Consider the following 21,827-nt stretch of genomic DNA (forward strand, 5'->3'; position numbering starts at 1 on the left):
GGGCTCCTTTATGGGTTCTTCTCCTACCCTGCTTTTGGCTCATTGCTAGTTCACTCTCAATCACAGTTATAGTTTCGGAAATCACCTATACACTATTAACTCTCAAATCTCTATCTCATTCCAAACCTCTCCTGGAGTTCAAACTCATGTACCCCAATCTCTTGATGGACACCCCTTTCCAGATGGCACCACAGGTACCCACAGCTCAGCATCCCTGAAATCCTTTCTCCCCACGTTAACCTGCTATTCTTCCTGCATCCTCTTAGTTACAGGAACCACCATCAGTGTCCTCCTGCTGGTCTCCCCTCTCTCCTTATTCAGCATCCCAATCTGTCACGATGTGCTGCTAACTTTACCTCCTCTCCATCTTTACTCCCAACTGCCCTAGCTCAAACCCTCATCATTTTATGCTTGGATTAATTCTTACAGCATCTCTTAACTGTTCTCCTTCTTTCTTCTTTCTTCTCTTTAAATCTATCCTCCCAGGACTTCCCTGGTGGTCCAGTGGTAAAGAATCCGCCTTCCAATGCAGGGGATGTGGGTTCGATCCCTGGTCGGGAAACTAAGATCTCACATGCCGCGGGGCAACTAAGCCCGTGCACCACAACTACTGAGCTCGCGTGCCTATTTATTTGAGTATGTGACCTGATTGGACAGGGAGGTGACCTAGAGGAAATCAGTGGTGGCTCACAGAAAGAGTCCCAAATGGGAGAGAGAAAATGATTTTGCAAGAACATGGCTTTTATTATAAATTGTTCTCTTTGTAAGCTCTTTATAATGAAAAAAAAATCATGTATTGATTTCCTTGAGAATTTGCAATTCAACACACAATCTGATCATGCTCTGCTAGCCAGGCTTAGGTTCCTGGAAGAAAGAGAACAGGCAGAGAAGGGAAAAGCAGTAAAAAGGAATACCTCATCTGATGATCAAAGGAAGAGATACTTGATTTTTTTTAAATTAATTAATGAATTTATTTTTGGCTGCACTGTGTCTTCATGGCTGCGCATGGGCTTTCTCTAGTTGCGGTTAGCGGGGGCTACTCTTTGTTGCAGTGTGTGGGCTTCTCATTGCAGTGGCTTCTCTTGTTGCTGAGCACGGGCTCTAGGCGCGCGGGCTCAGTAGTTGTGGCGCATGAGCTTGGTTGCTCCGTGGCATGTGGGATCTTCCCGGACCAGGGCTCGAACCCGTGTCCCCTGCATTGGCAGGAGGATTCTTAACCACTGTGCCACCAGGGAAGCCCGAGATACTTGATTTTTAAAAAAAGTGATGAATGTACTAATTCATTTACCATATTTTTGACATTTATCTTGAAAAAGCAGCAGTTCTATAGGTTATAACAGACCCACAAATCACCCTGGGGGCAGGGTAGTCACCAGCCTGAGTTGCCAGAGTTAACAGGCTTTCAACCCCAGAGGCTCACAGAAGTGAACCCAACACTAAATCACTCTGAGACCGAGAGGGAAATTCTCTGTGAAAAGTCATCTCCCTCCCGTCTGTCAGCCCTACTTGCTGCTCCTTCAAGCCAGCCTGACACCCGCAGGCTCTACCCCCCAATGGCACAGCGACCTGGGGCTCATCTGGCTGGCGTCAACCCAACTCGCTCCCATCCCAGTTTTGTCTCCATCCTGTTCTTAAAAGAAGTCTCCAACCTCTTATGATTCTAATCTTCTCCTTTAGGTTTTTTGTTTTCTGTCAAGGACTTTGGTACAGTTTCCCCATCTGTGAAATGCGTATTATAGTAACAAGTTTCCAGGGTTGTTGTGGGACCTGACGATGATGACAATGATAAGAATAAGAATGATACTGACAAGTAACACTGATGGAGTGGTTTCTACAAGCCAGATACGAGGCTGACTATTACATGAATTAACACGTTTGATTCTCATAGCAACCCTAGGAAGTAAATACTCTTATCCTCACTTTACCAAATGAAGAAATGGAGGCACAGATAAGTAACCTACCAAAGGTTACACGACTAGAAAGAGGGGGGACTGACTATAAACCTGTGCTCACTACAATGTTAACTGCTCACAAGAGTAGGAGGGAAGGGAGCAATCCTATCCGTAACCCCAGCCCAAAAGTAGAGCAGGGAGGCCATTGAATGAATTGGTCTAAAGTAGAAAGGGCTAAAGGTTAAGTTTGTGTCCGAGTCCTTGAGGGAGAATGGAAGTTCAAAGGATAGGATTAGGGTCATAAAGTGGAAATGAGAATTTGATTTAGGGCTGGATGGAGGCAGGATAGGACAGAGAGCAAGCTGGCTCATCTCTGAAGCCACTCTGATTGTTTGGCCCCTGATGTCTTTTTTTTTTTTAATTTTTAAAAACTTTTTTATTATGGAAAATTTCAAACATATACAAAAATGGAAGGAGTAGTGTAATAAATCCCCATGAATCTGTTAGTTAGCTTCAAGAATTATCAACACGTAGCCAATCTCATCTCACCATGATGTCTTAATATGCTAGACAAATCTTTCCCGCTCATGGTTTTGTGTACCTAAGTTTCCACTGGTCCAAAATATGACCCTCTACTCTTTGAGACGTCTCCAGGATGCTCCAAAATTAGTATCGCGTCAGACTAATTTATTCTCAAAATGTGATGAAATTCCACAGTGGTTTTTCACATGGCAGTAATTGACATAGAGAAACTGTATTTTATGTATGTAGGTTAATCACCAAGTCTCTGGAACCCACCACAGAAAATGAAGTCCAAAATGGTGTTAGCTGTCAGGTATGACTTTGAATAAGAAAGATGAGAGCCATAGAAAGTCACTGATGGAAGAGACCTACCTCAGTGTTCCCCACCTCATGTCACTTCCCACAGAGCCCCAGAGCCATCTCTCTAATGCCTTTCTCTCCATTTCATCTCTCAGTTTGGAATCATCCAGAGACTCCCACAGGATTAGATCCAAACCCCTTTATGGGGCCACAGGCTTGTCATGACTTGGCCACTTATCTTCACCCACTGACTGCTGGCCTCACTCATTCACTCCTTTCTCTTATCTGTTATATACCAGTAGGGCTAAGTGGTGAGTTAACACCAGACCCAGCCTCTGCCAGACCCAGTCTTACACACTAACGGAGGAAAGTGTGTCAGGCAAATAGATGTAAAGTTACAACTCGGATATGTGCTATGAAGGAGAAATGCAGTATTGTGGGAGTATATAATAAAATATTACTGGACATAGACATCAGGGAAGGCTTCCCCAGCCAAGAGACACTTGAGCTGAGATCTGAAGGATGAAGGTGTTAACTAAGTGAAGTCAAAAAGGAAGACAGTCCAGGCAACAACAAGACCAGCAGCAGGAGACAGCATGATAAGTAGAAGACTATCACTGTATCTCAAGAGCAAGGAGGGCATAGTAAGTGATTAGAGAGGGAATCAGAAAAACACTGGATTGCTTTAAACCAGGGATGGGCTTTGGAAAGGGGTGTCAGGAGGGTAGAGATAATCAGGTTACCATTTTGAGATCATCCTGGCTGCAATGAGAAAACAAGATCGAAAGGAATCCAAGCAGACCAGGAAGTACATACAACTATAGCCCAGGAAAGAGATAACTGTATCCTGAATTAAAGTGATGAAAATGAGACAGTCAGAGAAAACTGTCAGTACATGATGATGGGCTGGATACGGGGTGGAGCAGGGAGAAGGAGGTGTCATGGACGCCTTCTGGGCCTTTGGCTTTTACAACAGGAAGGATGATGATGTCACACACAGAGACAGGTAACACTGGAACAAGACCAGGTGTGAACGGAGGTGGGCAGGTTTCCATCGGCTGTTTTCTCTCCTGCCTCCGACAAAATCTCATTGTTTCCTTTTTTCACAACAAGGTTTCTGAGCCTCCCATTTTGTGGTTCATGATCTGTGATGTGTTCACAGCCCCTCACAGATAAAGTGCTAGTTTAAGCACTAAGACTATTGTCCCTATTTCTACGTTCCCCTACCTGGGATGTCCTTCCTCACTGGTTAATTTCTTCTCATCCTCTAAAACCCAGCATAGACATCCAAGTATCCTTCCTTATCCCAGGTACTCTTTTGTTTTTCTTTGTATTCATGACAATCTCAATTTGAAATCTTCTATTCTGTGCCTTTGTGCAGGAGATGCTAAGCTCCTCAGAATCAGGAATACGACTTTGATTCATATTTGTACCCTCACCAGCTAGCACAGCATGTGACATACAGTTGACATACCACAACTTGCTTCTCATTTACAGATGAAGAAAAAGGAGGGATGGAGCAATGATGTGACTTTCTCAGAGTTACCTACGGGATGATGACAGAGTCAGGACTCGAACTCAGGTCTCCTTGCTCAAGAGCAGTCACCTCCCAATACCTCACACTGTACTTTCTGCCTGTGGCTGCTACCCTGATGTAAGTTAAGGGCTGGAATCATTGCTGTTTGCTGTGGATGGGGCTGCTCATTAGTCCAAGATGTGAAGAATAGCTAGAGCCGTGATCTGGGAATCAAGAAAATGAGAACTGTGAATTGCAACTCTCCAATCAGCTGGCAATTCTGTTGTCAAATTATGAACCTTGTACCACTTGGAGATTCTATAAAAGCTTGAATGAGGAAGATATTTGGCAAGTGGGAGAAAGGAAGCCATGGCTTTTTTTGCAGCAAATCATTTGTGTCTCATTGCACTTGTGAAGTGAGGAAGGGAAGAAGAAAAACAATGTAACTGTGATGGGGTCAGAGAGGTAATGGCCAATCAAGATCTTTCAAAGGATTCCACTGGAAGCAAGACTTTGGTGGCATTGTTTCCTGGGAATGAAGAGTTACAGAGTTAAAAGGGGCCCGACCCACAGAAGCCACATGTTGAGTTCCTACTAGTGTTGCTGTTGAAACTGCAGAGGGTAAAGGTTTTTCCTTCCCACACCCAGAAGAACCTTCCTTTTTTCCCCCTGTAGCTAAGCATGCATATATGCTAGACCATTATACAATAGTGAAAATTTGTCCTCCAAGGTATCCAGGTATAATTTTCAAAGAGTTAAAAACATAATTCTCATACAGATATATAGTGAGCACATGTTCAAGATATATTTAACTCACTAATAAGGAGACAGGCAAGATGGCAAAGCTGGTTCGAAGGCAGATACATGAAACTGATGCAACTATAGTCAGTTAAAAAAAAAAAAAGAATGCTGGACTAAGACTGCTACATTAGATACAAAATTATATCATGTTCCACAGACCAATAAAACCATAATCTTTGGAGTTATCTTCTTGCTGGACACAAACCGTTTCCATCTCTACTGGCCAAAACCCATTTGTACTCTATCAGTTTCCTGCATGTGAACACCTAACTTTACCATGTCTAGACCCTAATCAATCATGAATAATAATCAAACAAAGTTACATTCCCATAGAGTGAGATAGGTCATGTCAGACACTGAAAGGACACATAGTTTTTGTTTTGCCTGGTTTCTAAGTTTTGGGTAAATTTTCTTAACAAAAGGTTTACAGGAAGGGAAACAATATATCCATCCGTATTCCAAGATACCCAAAGTATATCTTGAGTGACTAAGGGAAATAGGGGTGGTAGAGGGGAGAAGAAGGAAAAAGGATCAGGCTCCAGATATCATTGTTTTAAAATCTTCTGCCTGGAGGCTTCTACTCAGAAAACAATCAACCCTGCCTTGAGCATTTTGACCTCAGATCTCTTGCTGATGAAGATTTGAAAGATGCCCTTTTCCACATATCTCAGCTGCTGGCTAAGTGCTATAGATTGCAAAGTCATTTCATCAGGTTGGCTGGTGCAGTCATTCATTAAATTTTACTTCATTCATTTATTTATTCATTCATTCATGGCCAGGCACTGTGTTCAGTGCTGGAGACAAAGCCAAGGATAAAGGGACATAGTTACTGCTCTCATGGAATTCACGTTCTGATGGTGGCTGAGATAAACAAGAAAAGAGTAAACAAATACACAGAATGTTAATGAATTGCAAGAGTGGTATCAATAAAGGAAGTAAATCACTTTCTGTGATGGAGAACGGTAAGTGGGACCAGCTTTGGGTAGGCTGGTCATTGAGACCTCTCTGAAGAGGCAGCATTTCAACAGAGGCCTGAGAGGTGAGAAGGTGCCAGCCACGAGCAGAGCCGGGGCAGGGGTGCTTCAGGCACTGGGAACCTCAAGTGCATAGGCCGTGAGGCTGACGAGGGCCTTGCGTGTTCTGGAACCTATCTGAAGTCCAGTACGGGGTGCGGGGCGGGGTGGGGGGATGTGGGGTAAGCGAGGCAGAGAGTGACACAAGGAAAAAAACAGAAAGGTAGATGGAGGCTAGACCATGAATGTCTCTGCAGGACGCAGTAAGAAATGCTGAATTTGTTCTAAAAACAACATAAATCCATTAAATAGTTTTGCTCAGTGGAGCAAATCAATTTGTATTTAAAATTGCCATTCTAACTGCTAAGCAGAGATTGGATTAGGGTGCTGGGGGTGTCAGGGAAGGCTTAAAATAGGAAGAGCATTTGGGATCTCACTGTGGTAGTCTAGGCAGGATATGATAAAAGCCAAAACCAACACAATGACTGTGGACATGATGAACAGTGGGTGATTTTGAGATGTACTTTGAAGGCAGACGCACGGTGGGCCTTGCTGTGGAACATGGAAGATAAGAAAGGAGGGAATCAAGAGTGACTCCCAGGCTTATGTAACAGTGCACAATAGCACCGTTTACTGAGATGAGTAAGATGGAGGGTAGGGGAAGGGTGGAAGGCAGGGCTGAGATGATTCGGGCAGGGAGTAATCGAGAATTCCACTTTGGACTAAGTTTCCAAGTTCAAGTGGATTAGAACACATCCAGGTTGAGATGTCAAATAAACAACTGGATGTAAGTCTGGAGCTCAAGTAGGAGGTCTGGGCTTGAGGTATCAATTGAGTCTCAGCATACACATGCTCTCTAAGTCTCTGAGAAGAGATAGAATCCCCAAGTAAAAGCGCAGAGAGACAAGTGGGCCCAGATCCGAGAGACATGTATTAATATGCAAGAGGTAAATAAACGGTATAAAAGGTTCAGTATTTCCATGTCTCTCCTAACTTTTATTGAAATCACCCAGCCATAACATGATTTAGTCTGTTTCCACTGTGGAACATTCTCAGTCACTGTTGTCAATCTGATTTGTGAGTTACTAGATACAAAGGCTGTCAGATGATTTCAAGTATGTATATCTTGGAAACGTTCTCTATCTCCCACTTGACATCACCGAATTCCCAAGAAAATAACACAGATGGGCTTCCAAACATCTTTCTGGTACCCTCTTTCTTGTCCATCAACAGCTCTTCTGAAGGAAGCAGGTAGGGAGTGTGAGGTCCAGGTCACAAGACCGGTGGGGAAACTATTCCTTACCTCTTCTTCTTCAAGTAGAATGAGCCGAACCACAACGATGTGAATTGCATTGCCAATGCTTGGGTTATGGAACAACCCGGTGACCTAGAGTCAGAAACGGAAAACCGTTAGCCTCACATGAACAGAGAGCAGATAAATGCTGGAGGAGGGGAAAAAACAGAACTGTAATGTACTTGAAATAATTCCTTATCTTATAGATCAGGAATTTTTGGTGGAGTGCAAAGATGAGTGAGATACGCCATGTGGGGAAGCAGAAAACATTACAAGGCAAAACGGAAGCTTCAAATTAGGGGTCATTAACTTTATTCAATTCTAGCTCCAACTACCTTGAAGAAATCATGTTCTAGTTCTTTGCGTCAGTTTCCTCACTTGTGAACTTATATAAATCAGTGAGGAAAAAATCATACTAAAATGACTGAGTCACTAGATAAGTAACTAGTAGAAAATGTACATGATAAATTATAAGTTTTCCTAGGATACATGTTTTTAAGGGAAAGAATAATTTGTCCTGAATTATCTAGGCATGGAATATATTTATAAATATAAATACAAATATATATATATATATATATATATATATATATATATATTAAAAGGACCAGGGAATTCCCTGGCAGTCCAGTGGTTAGGACTCTGCGCTTTCAGGGCCAAGGGCCCGGTTCAATTCCTGGTCTGGGAACTAAGATCCTGCAAGCCGTGCAGCCAAAAAAAAATTTAAAAAAAATAAAAAAAATAAAGGGATCAAAAGAAGGTCTCTTATTTGGGGGATGGAGCATCTCTAGTGGTATCTAGTCACCAGCTGCCCCGTCCCCACGTGGTCTGACGTACCATGTTCATGATGGTGAGGATATAGGACTCCACATTCTCGCTCCCATGGTACTCAATCATCTTCGTGTCGGCCACCACCAGCGTCTCCACCCACCTCTCCTTGCTGATGGAACGCCGAGAGAGGCTTCTGCCTGGCAACCTGCTCCTTTCCCACTTCTCTCGCTGTAGCTCTTGCTTCTGGGAGGTGCCAAGACTGTCTAAACATTAACCAGAAGATAGGGGGTTCATTCTCTATCTCTCTCACATATTACTCACTTATGTTTATAACGATGCAAGGCTGTTAAGTTTAAGTTATGTTTAATAATGCGTGAATACAACGTTCTTATCTATTTGACTGGAATGGAAGAAGAGATCAGTTTAAATGAATACGACCAAGATAAGTGAAATTGGAATATGACAGGGAGGTTTAAATGTACTGCTCTGAAATAATTATTACCTGTTTCATTAAATAGGTCCCTCATTAAAAAGATATTATAATCAAGAATGGGAACTTTCTTCTCCTTCTCCGGCTCCTCCTCCTCTAAATTATTCAGGGCTTACTGAATGCAAGGCAGGGTACTAGGCTTTAAAATGCTAAGTTGTAGGACTTTCCTGGTGGTCCAGTGGTTAGGACTCCACACTCCCAGTGCAGGGGACCCGGGTTCCATCCCTGGTCAGGGAACTAGATCCCGCATGCTGCAACTAAAGATCCTACATGCGGCAACGAAGATCCCGCGTGCCTCAACTAAGACCCAGTGCAGCCAAATAAATAAATAAATATTTTTAAAAAAAATGCCAAGTTATTTATCCTCATGAACATCTGAGGTGCATACTGCTATCTCCATCTTGCAAATGTGGAAACTGATGCTCAAAGTGGCTCAAAATAACTCCCCAAAGTCACACAGCCCATAACATCAGTGGAAGATCCAAGATTTTCTATGCCCTAAAATCATGCATTTTCATATACACCACAAAGTCTCCCACAGAGTAAATATGCATAAAACTGCAGAAATGTAAGCTGGAAAAGCTGCATGTGGTTCAGGATATCCTACTTCACGAAGGTATTTTTAAAAAAGCTGGAAAAGATCTAGCGAAGCACAGTAAAACTCTCAAGGCGACCCATAGGTTTAAGTATGGAAAAGACAATATATGAGGATCATAGTCTGGAAGGCAAAACCCAGAAGAGGCTATAGAATCATGAAGAGAATTAGAATCATTCTCAAACTCCCAGAAGTTTGAGAAGCACCTCCTTGAAACTTGAAAGAGGTCTATTTAAAACCAAAATAAGAATAAAGTGCTACTTCACACATTGGGAAGCTTAACCCAAGTGGTGGTTAAGTCTAAAAGGTTTCAATGGGCTCAGAATGGTTTAGGGAGTTGACAAAAGATCAATTTACCAAAAGAGTAAATGAGGAAAGGAGCCTGGGCTGATGGAGAAGCAGACTCTCAGTCTTTGAAGATTTCCATCAGGAAGACAGCCACACACCTGCTACCTACTCTCATCGGCACCCTGGACCGCTGGCCGGGACAGAACAGGAGAGCAGGACAGCAAACCTCACACCCCCTTCCTCCTCTCTGGTGATGGCCACCCAGCCTCAGCCTGAATACTTCCGGTGCTAGGGGCACGTACCAACCCCCAGTTCTCTCCTGCAGTGAGCTGGAATTTCCACTTATTAGTCTGGTCCTGTTCTTCCGAGCCGTCTACACCTCCCCCTGAGGCCCTGCCTCAGACATGGAATAGGGACAACTAAAACCATATCCTTCCCTCTCCCCACAGTGTTCTCTGGATTGTACAGCTGATGACACTGGTTTGCTATGTAACCCATCCTGGTTCCTCAGTTTTGCTTTCTATGTGAAGTTAGAACACACTACGCTGAGTAATATTTACAAAAGAAACGACACATGACCATAGGGCTAAATAAATTCAAATTCTATTATTGTGAGTTTTCCTTGAAAATAGTAAAGCTGTACTTTGATATGAGACTTTTGAAAAATAATTCAGGATTGCAGAAACCTTAGGGGGAAGTGCTGTGAAGACTTACAAATGGGGAGACGGTTAACCCCTCATCTGCGGTAGAGCAACTTCCTATCTTCCTTCTCCACTTACTTTGCATGGGTAAGTATGACTTCCCTAAGGACCCTCCAGAGAGTTGACTGATGGTTTCTAACTCTGCACCCCTACTGACCTCCTGTCTCTCACCCTTTCACCTCTTTCTGAAGCTCATGGGAACATCTTCAAACTACAACCTGTTTCCAAATCTTTCTGCATAAGCCAGGGAACCAGCCACCCTGAGCCCAGGTGGGGGTCTGTGCTTCTGGGAGGGGTATCAGCAGACTGGGCCAAGTAGAGGAACCTTACCAACATGGGTGAGGTGCAATCTCCTTCTCTCGGTCTCCTGTCCTTGCCGTGTGGGGATGGGTCTCCTCCAAGGTGCAAGGATGCTCAGTGCTCTCCACGAGCTCTCGTACCCGGGCGACCCAGTGCCCTCACAAAGCCCTTGGTCACACAGTCCCCTCCTCTCCCTTGGCTCCCCAGGCTCTGCATCCCTTCCCTGGGCGCTGGCCCCCTCGTATAGCCCTCAGCTCACTGCAGTTGGCAGACACCGTGCAATATGCAGCCCTTTCATTAAAGAGGACCCTGTGCTCCAGGCCGCAGCCTTGGATCCCTGGCTGGCTGTGGTTCCCCCCTCCCACCTCCTCAGGCTCAAACGTGTCTAAGGTCAGGACTGGCAGGAGGCCGGCACAGGTAAGACACTGGTAGAATAAAGGCGATTTCTCCGCTTCCCCCAGTCCTTTCTTTCTTTTCTCACTTCTCCTTCTCTACTCTCCCTCCTCTACCTTTTATCTCCTTGATATTGAGAAACAGAGTTTAAAGCCCATCAGGTTATCTTCATTTTTCCAGCAAATAGGTGAGTCACTCAGTAAATGGTCTTGTAGGAGGAAACATGGAAATGAGAGACGGGGTCTGGTAAAGACATATATCAAAAAGTTTTCAACAAGACCTACACCAAGCACTTGCTAAAGGCCAGATCCTGTGCTAAGCACTCTATACACAATGCTTCATTCATTGTGCCAGCAAATCCACCTGATACGCCCTAATATTATCACCGTAGTACAGATGAGGAAACCAAAGCTCGAAGAGGTTAAGTAATTTTCCCAGAGTCACGTAGTAAACCACAGAGCCTAGATCCAGCCAAGTCTGTCTGATGACAGCAACAACAAACATTTATGGACCAGGCTCTATGGGCAAGCCCTACTCTACCTTCCTATGAATAGAGGAAGAGGCAAAGAAATTAGTGACATGATCTTTGCACTTATGTGACAGTCAATCTAATTGTGGGTACGATAACAAGAACATATGAAAATGTCATGATCAGGTTTCAAATAATTCCCAAGGAGAGAGATATCAGTTCTATTACAGATAGTGCCAGAAGTGGTGGGATTTGAATTGGGCCCTGTTGGGACTGAGTTGAGAGACAGGACTGTACATATCCAGGCTGACTTTGCTGAGTCCTGAGGAAGTCATCCCAGACTTGGCTAAGAAATTTTATAAACTACAAGAAGTCAGCCCTACACATTTATCTTCAAGGCCTGATGACAAAGCCAGAAAGTCCTTCGGGGGCAGGTGAAGTGCCAACAATTCTGGGAAGCTCCTATCTCCCCACCCCCCCACCCCACTGCCCCTCAAACACACACACGTACTATCTTAGCTCAGGCTGCCACAACGAAATACCATCAACAGAAATTTACTTTCTCACGGTCCTGGAAGCTGGAAGATCAGGATGCCAGCATGGTCAGTCTCTGGTGAGACCTCTTTTCCTGGCTTGCAGACAGCTACCTTCCCACTGTGTGCATGTGGAGAGAAAGAGGGATCTCTTTTTCATCCTCTTCTCATATGGCCACCAATCCAATTGGATTAGGACCCCACCCTAATGATTTCATTTAACCTTAGTTTCCTCCTAAGAGCCCTATGTCCAAATACAGTCACACTGGGGGTTAGAGCTTCAACATGGGAAATTCAGGAGGACACAGTCCATTCCATACCACACACACTCCGTTTAGAGATCCCTCTTCTGGGCTGGGATAGCTTCTGAGCACTTTCTACCCTGCTGTGATATCCTGCTGCTTGGGGAATGTCCAGTGAGGCTTTAAGTACCTAAAGGGACAGAGCTCCATTAGCTTTGTATCCAGTGCCTAATACTGTGCTTGGCAAACAGTGACACCCAATAAATGCTTGATGCATGGGTGAAGGAAAAACTAAAGATGAATTAGAACAGATTTATGAATCACAAATAAAGAAGAACTGCAAGAGTTGTTTACTTTTCTCCCTGAGAGGACTGTTTCAGTTAGAGGATTCTCCACACTGAGATTGGGAAGTGTTTGTTTTAAGGCAAGAAATCTAGCCAAGTGGGCAGTGTAAGTACAGATGATTTCCAGTCCTGACACAGGACTGACTTCCCTAAACTGGAAGCTAAGGAAGAGGAGTGATGTGTCCAGGGTCCACTGAGATGTCCAGGACACCCTGAACACTAGCACAGCAGAGGCCCTGAAGATCCCTGGGAAATACAAATAATTCAGCTTTTTTTTTTTTTTCTCTTTTCTCAAATGCTTTAGGCAGCTCTTCACAAAGCTCACTCTCATTTAGAGCTTTCTCAGGTAGCAGAGCCTTTAACTGCCGCCTCTCTCTTAGACTCAGGGTCACCTCCAGACAGGAACAGACCAAGCCTTGAGGAAGTTGCCTGGAGGCGGCTCGAGTATTATCAGGTAGCAGGAAAAGTGAACACAGAGCAGAAGACTCTGGAAATTATAGTTTCCTGTACTTTCAAGGGTGCCTTTTTAGCATGCTGGTAGCTTCTAGAAGCTACCTCTTCTGCTTAGGGAATTGCTCCAGGCTCTGTCTCTTAACCCAACTCAACTCTTCCCTCATCTGGATTCTCTTCTGCTGCCTCATATGCAGGGCTCCCACGGAGAAGGAAGATTTCTGACTAGCTTAGAACTGTTTACCATTAATTGGAAATTGGCCATGAACTGTACCGACTGCCAGGTTTGAGATCCAGTTTCCCCCAAGAAGATCCTCTCAAGTTAATCTTTGCCAGACCACACTCTATAGCTTCCAGATAAATGAGACCTAGTACCCTTGTTCCCACCTTCTTGCCACCAGCATGAGTGAGTTTCCTGAAACACAACTCAGCAAGAACACAAACGCTAACGGCCACCTCTGACGGAGCGCCTATCAAGAGCCAGGCCTGTGATGAACATTTTTTCAGATCTGACATTTATTACAGTCACCCTTCGGTATCCACAGGGAATTGGTTCCAGGAGCCCCTGCAGATGCCAATATCCATGAATATTCATGTCATTTATATACAATGACATCATATTTGCATATAACCTATGCACATCCTCCTGTATACTTTAAATCATCTCTAGATTACTTATAATACCTAATATAATGTAAGTGCTATGTAAATAGTTATAAATACAATAATATGCTATGCAAATAGTTGCCAGTGAGCAACAAATCCAAATTTTGCTTTCTGGAATTTTCTGGATTTTTTTTTTCTTTTCTGGAGTATTTTCCATCCAAGGTTGGCTGAATCTGTGGTTGGCTGAACCTTCAGATATGGAGGGCCAACTGTATTTAATTCTCAACAAGTTTTGAGGTAAGTCTTACTATTGCCATTTTTAAGTGAGAAAAATGAGATTCGAAGAGGTTATATTTATTCAAATTTGTTCAAAGTCTCATAGCCACTAAGCAGCAGGTGAGCATTTTAGGTGAGTCAGTCTGAATCTTATTTAGATTGGTGGCATAGAGATGGGGGTGGAATTCCAAGGTGTCACTTGCCTGGAAAAGGGAAGAAGAATGTCTTAAGTCTGACAGAGCCTAGACACCTTGTCCAGGCCCACTATTGACTCACTCCCTATGGGCCTGGCCTGAACCACTTCTGCACTGAGCCACTTGCAAGTCCCGTGACTATGCACAAATGTTCTCATCACCGCTCCCCCCAACTCCACCTCAATGTAATGAGGAAAATGAACTGAACTCCTACTTTAAAATTTTATGTCACTTATGGAACCCTTTCTTCAAACAAAGATTATGCAAAAAGCAAAGAAAAGAAAGTGGCTGTGATCACTGGGTTGTGGCAGATGACCCTGAGGGGCATTCCACACAACACAACTTTAAGCCACCAGATGCCACCATCACTCAGGGACCTGTCAGCTCTGGTGTTGTCGGAGTTGAGCCAACACACCTTTCCATGGCCCACGCACAACTGTCAGCACTTGGCTGCCATCACACACTTGCAACCAGATCCCCTTCTTGGCAGAACACTGTGGCCTTTCCCAACAGAGCTGAAGGTCAATGCTGGAGCCACGTCCTTTAGCAATGATGGCTGAGCTGCCAGACCTGTTCATCTCTTCAGGCTGGCTTTGGATAGATTTACAATGCCTCAGCCAGGGAGCTTATTTTCACTAAAAAAAAAAAAAAAGTTTACCTCATTCACTAGGGACTAAAAATATTTGTACACTTTGCTAATAGATTATCCATTTCTCAAAACTGGTCACTATTAAAGTAAAAACAGCTGTCTTTAAAGACAAACAAGTGCAGTTCCATAAACTAAGTGTTAGTAACTAGTGTATGTCAAAAGCAAGAACCCCCCAGGTTTAGGACTGTGGACATAAATAAGAGCACCAGAAAAAATAAAATGAAATATACTCTCCAAAGGCTGACTGGTCTTGCCTTACAAAGCCCTCACTTTATTCAGACATGCCAAAAAAAAAAACAAAACAAGAGGAAATGATGGACCATTTTGGAAATGTGAAACTTCCCAAAATAACAACATAATCAAATCAAGTATAAGTGAAAGGGAGGGTTTAAGATCTCTCTGGAGAGTCAATCAGAAAGAGAATTCATAAAACAATTTAATCCATTAGTATATTATTTAATTAAATAATTTATTTTTTAACATCTTTATTGGAGTATAATTGCTTTACAATGGTGTGTTAGTTTCGGCTTTATAACAAAGTGAATCAGCTATACATATACATATATCCTCATATCTCCTCCCTCTTGCATCTCCCTCCCATCCTCCCTATCCCACCCCTCTAGGTGGTCACAAAGCACCGAGCTGATCTCCCAGTGCTATGTGGCTGCTTCCCACTAGCTATCTATTTTACGTTGGTAGTGTATATATAAGTCCACGCCACTCACTCACTTTGTCCCAGCTTACCCTTCCCCATCCCAGTGTCCTCAAGTACACTCTCTACGTCTGCGTCTTTATTCCTGTCCTGCCCCTAGGTTCTTCAGAATCTTTTTGCTTTCTTTTTTTTAGATTCCATATATGTGTGTTAGCAAACAGTATTTGTTTATCTCTTTCTGACTTACTTCACTCTGTATGACAGACTCGAGGTCCATCCACCTCACTACAAATAACTCAACTTAGTTTCTTTTTATGGCTGAGTAATATTCCATTGTAGATATGTGCCACATCTTCTTTATCCATTCATCTGTCAATGGACACTTAGGTTGCTTCCATGTCCTGGCTATTGTAAACAGAGCTACAATGAACATTGTGGTACATGTCTCTTTTCGAATTATGGTTTTCTCAGGGTATATGCCCAGTAGTGGGATTGCTCGGTCATATGGTAGTTCTATTTTTAGTTTTATAAGGAACCTCCATGCTGTTCTCCAAAGTGGCTGTATCAATTTACATTCCCACCAACAGTGCAAGAGGGTTCCCTTTTCTCCACACCCTCTTCAGCATTTATTGTTTGTAGACTTGTTGATGATGGCCATTCTGACTGGTGTGAGGTGATACCTCATTGTAGTTTTGATTTGCTTTTCTCTAATGATTAGTGATGTTAAGCACTCTTTCATGTGTTTGTTGGAAATCTGTATATCTTCTTTGGAGAAATGTCTATTTAGGTCTTCTGCCCATTTTTGGATTGGGTTGTTTCTTTTTCTGATATTGAGCTGGATGAGATGCCTGTAAATTTTAGAGATTAATACTTTGTCAGCTGCTTCATTTGCAAATATTTTCTCCCATTCTGAGGACTGTCTTTTCATCTTGTTTATGGTTTCCTTTGCTGTGCAAAAACTTTTAAGTTTCATTAGGTCCCATTTATTTATTTTTGTTTTTACTTCCATTTCTCTAGGAGGTGGGTCAAAAAGGATCTTGCTGTGATTTATATCATAGAGTGTTCTGCCTATGTTTTCCTCTAAGAGATTTATAGTGTCTGGCCTTACATTTAGGTCTTTAATCCATTTTGAGTTTATTTTTGTGTATGGTGTTGGGAGTGTTCTAATTTCATTCTTTTATATGGAGCTGTCCAGTTTTCCCAGCACCACTTATTGAAGAGGCTGTCTTTTCTCCATTGTATATTCTTGCCTCCTTTATCAAAGATAAGGTGACCATACGTGTGTGGGTTTATCTCTGGGCTTTCTGTCCTGTTCCATTGATTGATATTTCTGTTTTTGTGCCAGTACCATGCTGTCTTGATTACTGTAGCTTTGTAGTATAGTCTGAAGTGAGGGAGTCTGATTCCTCCTGCTCCGTTTTTCTTTCTCAAGATTGCTTTGGCTATTCGGGGTCTTTTGTGTCTCCATACAAACTGTGAAATTTTTTGTTCTAGTTCTGTGAAAAGTACCATTGGTAGTTTTATAGGGATTGCATTGACTCTGTAGATTGCTTTGGGTAGTACAGTCATTTTCATAATGTTCATTCTTCCAATCCAGGAACATGGTATATCTCTCCATCTGTTTGTATCATCTTTAATTTCTTTCATCAGTGTCTCATAGTTTTCTTCATACAGGGCTTTTGTCTCCTTAGGTGGGTTTATTCCAAGGTATTTTACTCTTTTTGTTGCAGTGGTAAATGGGAGGGTTTCCTTAATTTCTCTTTCAGATTTTTCATCATTAGTGTATAGGAATGTAAGGGATTTCTGTGCATTAATTTTGTATCCTGCAACTTTACCAAATTCATTGATTAGCTCTAGTAATTGCTGGTAGAGTCTTTAGCATTCACTATGTATAGTATCATGTCGTTTGCAAACACTGACAGCTTTATTTCTTCTTTTCCAATTTGGATTCCTTTTATTTCTTATTCTTCTCTGATTGCCGTGGCTAAAACTTCCAAAACTATGTTGAATAATAGTGGTGAGAGTGGGCAACCTTGTCTTGTTCCTGATCTTAGAGGAAATGGTTTCATTTTTCCACCATTGAGAATGATGTTGGCTGTGGGTTTGTCATATATGGCCTTTATTATGTTGAGGTAAATTCCCTCTATGCCTACTTTCTGGAGGGTTTTTAGCATAAATAGGTGTTGAAAATGGTCGAAAACTTCTTTTGCATCTCTTGAGAAGATCATATGTTTTTTATCCTTCAGTTTGTTAGTATAGTGTATCACATTGATTGATTTGCGTATATTGAAGAATCCTTGCATTCCTGGGATAAAACCCACTTGATTCTAATGTATGATCTTTTTATGTGCTGTTGGATTCTGTCTGCTACTATTTTGTTGAGGATTTTTGCATCTATGTTCATCAGTGATATTAGCCTGTTGTTTTCTTTCTTTGTGACATCTTTGTCTGGTTTTGGTATCAGGGTGATGGTGGTCTCATAGAATGAGATTGGGAGTGTTCCTCCCTCTGCTGTATTTTGGAAGAGTTTGAGAAGGATGGGTGTTAGCTGTTCTCTAAATGTTTGATAGAATTTGCCTGTGAAGCCATCAGGTCCTGGGCTTTTGTTTGCTGGAAGATTTTTAATCACAGTCTCAATTTCAGTGCTTGTGATTGGTCTGTTTATATTTTCTCTTTCTTCCTGGTTCAGTCTCGGAAGGTTGTGCTTTTCTAAGAATTTGTCCATTTCTTCCAGGTTGTCCATTTTATTGGCATATAGTTGCTTGTAGTAATCTCTCATCATCCTTTGTATTTCTGCAGTGTCAGTTGTTACTTCTCCTTTTCCATTTCTAATCCTGTTGATTTGAGTCTTCTCCCTTTTTTTCTTGATGAGTCTGGCTAATGTTTATCAATTTTGTTTATCTTCTCAGAGGACCAGCTTTTAGTTTTATTGATCTTTGCTACTGTTTCCTTCATTTCTTTTTCATTTATTTCTGATCTGATCTTTATGATTTCTTTCCTCCTGCTAACTTTGGGGGTTTTTGTTCTTCTCTCTCTAATTGCTTTAGGTGTAAGATTAGGTTGTTTATTTGAGATGTGTCTTGTTTCTTGAGGTAGGATTGTATTGCTATAAACTTCCCTCGTCGATCTGCTTTTGCTGCATCCCATACGTTTTGGGTCATTGTGTTTTCACTGTCATTTGTTTGTAGGTATTTTTTGATTTCCTCTTTGATTTCTGCAGTGCTATCTTGGTTATTAAGTAGTGTATTGTTTAGCTTCCATGTGCTTGTATTTTTTATAGATTTTTTTCCTGTAATTGATATCTAGTCTTGTGGTAGCATTGTATTCTGACCATAGCATTGTGGTCAGAAAATATACTTGATACGATTTCAATTTTCTTAAATTTACCAGGGCTTGATTTGTGACCCAAGATATGATCTATCCTGTAGAATGTTGCGTGAGCACTTGAGAAGAAAGTGTATTCTCTTGTTTTCGGATGGATTGTCCTCTATCAATTAAGTCCATCTTGTTTAATATGTCATTTAAAGCTTGTGTTTCCTTAATTATTTTCATTTTGGATAATCTGTCCATTGGTGACAGTGGGGTGTTAAAGTCCCCTATGTTTGTGTCACTGCTGATTTCCCCTTTTATGGCTGTTAGCATTTGCCTTATGTGTTGAGGTGCTCCTATGTTGGGTGCATAAATATTTACAATTGTTATATCTTCTTCTTGGATTGATCCCTTGATCGTTGTGTAGTGTCCTTCTTTGTCTGTTGTAATCATCTTTTTTTTAAAGTCTATTTTGTCTGATGTGAGAATTGCTACTCCAGCTTTCTTTTGATTTCCACTTGCATGGAATATCTTTTTCCATCCCCTCACTTTCAGACTGTACGTGTCCCTAGGTCTGAAGTGGGTCTCCTGTAGACAGCCTATATACGGGTCTTGTTTTTGTATCCATTCAGCCATTCTGTCTTTTGGTTGGAGCATTTAATCCATTTACATTTAAGGTAATTATCGATATGTATGTTCCTGTTACCATTTTCTTAATTGTTTTGCATTTGTTTTTGTAGGTCTTTTCCTTCTCTTGTGTCTCCTACCTAGAGAAGTTCCTTTAGCATTTGTTGTAAAGCTGGTTTGGTGGTGCTGGATTCTCTTAGCTTTTGCTTGTCTGTAAAGGTTTTAATTTCTCTTTGGAATCTGAATGAGATCCTTGCTGGCTAGAGTAATCTTGGTTGTAGGTTTTTCCCTTTCATCACTTTAAATATGTCCTGCCACTCCCTTCTGGCTTGCAGAGTTTCTGCTGAAAGATCAGCTGTTAACCTTATGGGGATTCCCTTGTATGTTATTTATTGTTTTTCCCTTGTTGCTTATAATATTTTTTCTTTGTATTTAATTTTCAATAGTTTGATTAATATGTGTCTTGGCATGTTTCTCCTTGGATTTATCCTGTATGGGAATTGCTGCACTTCCTAGATTTGATTAACTATTTGCTTTCCCATATTAGGGAAATTTTCAACTATAATCTCTTCAAATATTTTCTCAGTCCCTTTCTTTTTCTCTTCTTCTTCTGGGACCCCTATAATTCGAATGTTGGTGCATTTAATGTTGTCCCACAGGTCTCTGAGACTGTCCTCAATTCTTTTCATTCTTTTTTCTTTATTCTGCTCTGCAATAGTTATTTCCACTCTTTTGTTTTCCAGGTCACTTATCCGTTCTTCTGCCTCAGTTATTCTGCTCTTGATTCCTTCTAGAGAATTTTTAATTTCATTTATTGTGCTGTTCATCATTGTTTGTTTGCTCTTTAGTTTTTCTAGGTCCTTGTTAAAAGTTTCTTGTATTTCCTCCATTCTATTTCCAAGATTTTGGATCATCTTTTCTATCATTACTCTGAATTCTTTTTCAGGTAGACTGCCTGTTGCCTCTTCATTTGCTTGGTCTGGTGGGTTTTTACCTTGCTCTTTCATCTGCTGTGTGTTTCTCTGTCTTCCCATTTTGCTTAACTTACTGTGTTTGGGGTCTCCTTTTTCTCAGGCTGCAGGTTCGTACTTCCCCTTGTTTTTGGTGCCTGCCCCCAGTGGCTTAGGTTGGTTCAGTGGGTTGTGTAGGCTTCCTGGTGGAGGGGACTGCTGCCTGTGTTCTGGTGGATGAGCCTGGATCTTGTGTTTCTGGTGGGCAGGACCATGTCCGGTGGTGTGTTTTGGGGTGTCTGTGACTTTATTATGATTTTAGACAGCCTCTCTGCTAATGGGTGGGGTTGTGCTCCTGTCTTGCTTGTTGTTTGGCATTGGGTGTCCAGCACTGTAGTTTGCTGTTCGTTGAGTGGTGCTGAGTCTTAGCATTGAGATGGAGATCTCTGGGCGAGCTTTCACCATTTGATATTATGTGGAGCTGGGAGGTCTCTCGTGGACCAATGTCCTGAACTCGGCTCTCCCACCTCAGAGTCACAGGCCTGACACCCACTCAGAGTACCAAGACCCTGTCAGCCACATGGCTCAGAATAAAAGGGAGAAAAAAAGAAAGAAGGAAACAAAATAAAATAAAAGTTATTAAAATAAAAAAAGTAATTATTAAAAATTTTTTAAAAATTAAAAAGTAAGAAAAAAAAAAGAAGGAAAGAGAGCAACGAAACCAAAAAACAAATCCACCAATGATAACAAGTGCTAAAAATTATACTAAAAAAAAAAAAAAAAAAATGGACAGACAGAACCCTAAGACAAATGGTAAAAGCGAAGCTACACAGACAAAATCACACAAAGAAGCATACACATACACACTCACAAAAAGAGAAAAAGGAAAAAAATATCTATATCATTGCTCCCAAAGTCCACTGCCTCAATTTTGGGATGATTCATTGTCTATTCAGGTAGTGCACAGATGCAGGGTACATCAAGTTGATTGTGGAGATTTAATCCACTGCTCCTGAGGCTGCTGGGAGAGATTTCCCTTTCTCTTCTTTGTTCGCACAGCTCCTGGGGCTCAGCTTTGGATTTGGCCCCGCCTCTGCGTGTAGGTCGTCTGAGGGCGTCTGTTCTTGGCTCAGACAGGACGGGGTTAAAGGAGCAGCTGATTAGGGGGCTCTGGCTCACTCAGGCTGGGGGGAGGGAGGGGTACGGATTGCAGGGCAAGCCTGTGGCAGCAGCGGCCAGAGTAACATTGCACCAGCCTGAGGCGTGCTGTGTGTTCTCCCTGAGAAGTTGTCCCTGGATCACGGGACCCTGGCAGTGGCGGGCTGCACAGGCTCCCGGGAGGGGAGGTGTGGATAGTGACCTGTGCTTGCACACAGGCTTCTTGGTGGCTGTAGCAGCAGCCTTAGTGTCTCATGCCCGTCTCTGGTGTCCACACTGATAGCCACGGCTTGCGCCCATCTCTGGAGCTCGTTTAGGCGGTGCTCTGAATCCCCTCTCCTCGCGCACCCTGATACAATGGTCTCTTGCCTCTTCAGCAGTTCTAGACCTTTTCCCGGATTCCCTCCCAGCTAGCTGTGGTGCACTAGCCCCCTTCAGGCTGTGTTCATGCAGCCAACCCCAGTCCTCTCCCTGGGGTCTGACCTCTGAAGC

General features: G+C 42.4%; 1 protein-coding gene across 3 annotated transcripts in view; it reads right to left on the reverse strand.

Moving 5' to 3' along the window:
* ADAMTS12 (ADAM metallopeptidase with thrombospondin type 1 motif 12) overlaps window positions 1-21,827 on the reverse strand; it is a 415,782-nt gene that overhangs the window by 158,713 nt on the left and 235,242 nt on the right. For all 3 annotated transcript variants that reach the window (XM_036846885.1, XM_036846887.1, XM_036846886.1), the window contains 2 exons: window positions 8,176-8,372; window positions 7,348-7,431 (listed from right to left, as the gene is read on the reverse strand). In XM_036846885.1, the coding sequence (XP_036702780.1) occupies window positions 7,348-7,431; window positions 8,176-8,372 (281 nt within the window). The remainder of the gene's footprint in view (window positions 1-7,347; window positions 7,432-8,175; window positions 8,373-21,827) is intronic.

The sequence above is a fragment of the Balaenoptera musculus genome, chromosome 3, assembly GCF_009873245.2.
Source record: "Balaenoptera musculus isolate JJ_BM4_2016_0621 chromosome 3, mBalMus1.pri.v3, whole genome shotgun sequence".
In the NCBI taxonomy this organism is placed as follows: domain Eukaryota; kingdom Metazoa; phylum Chordata; class Mammalia; order Artiodactyla; family Balaenopteridae; genus Balaenoptera; species Balaenoptera musculus.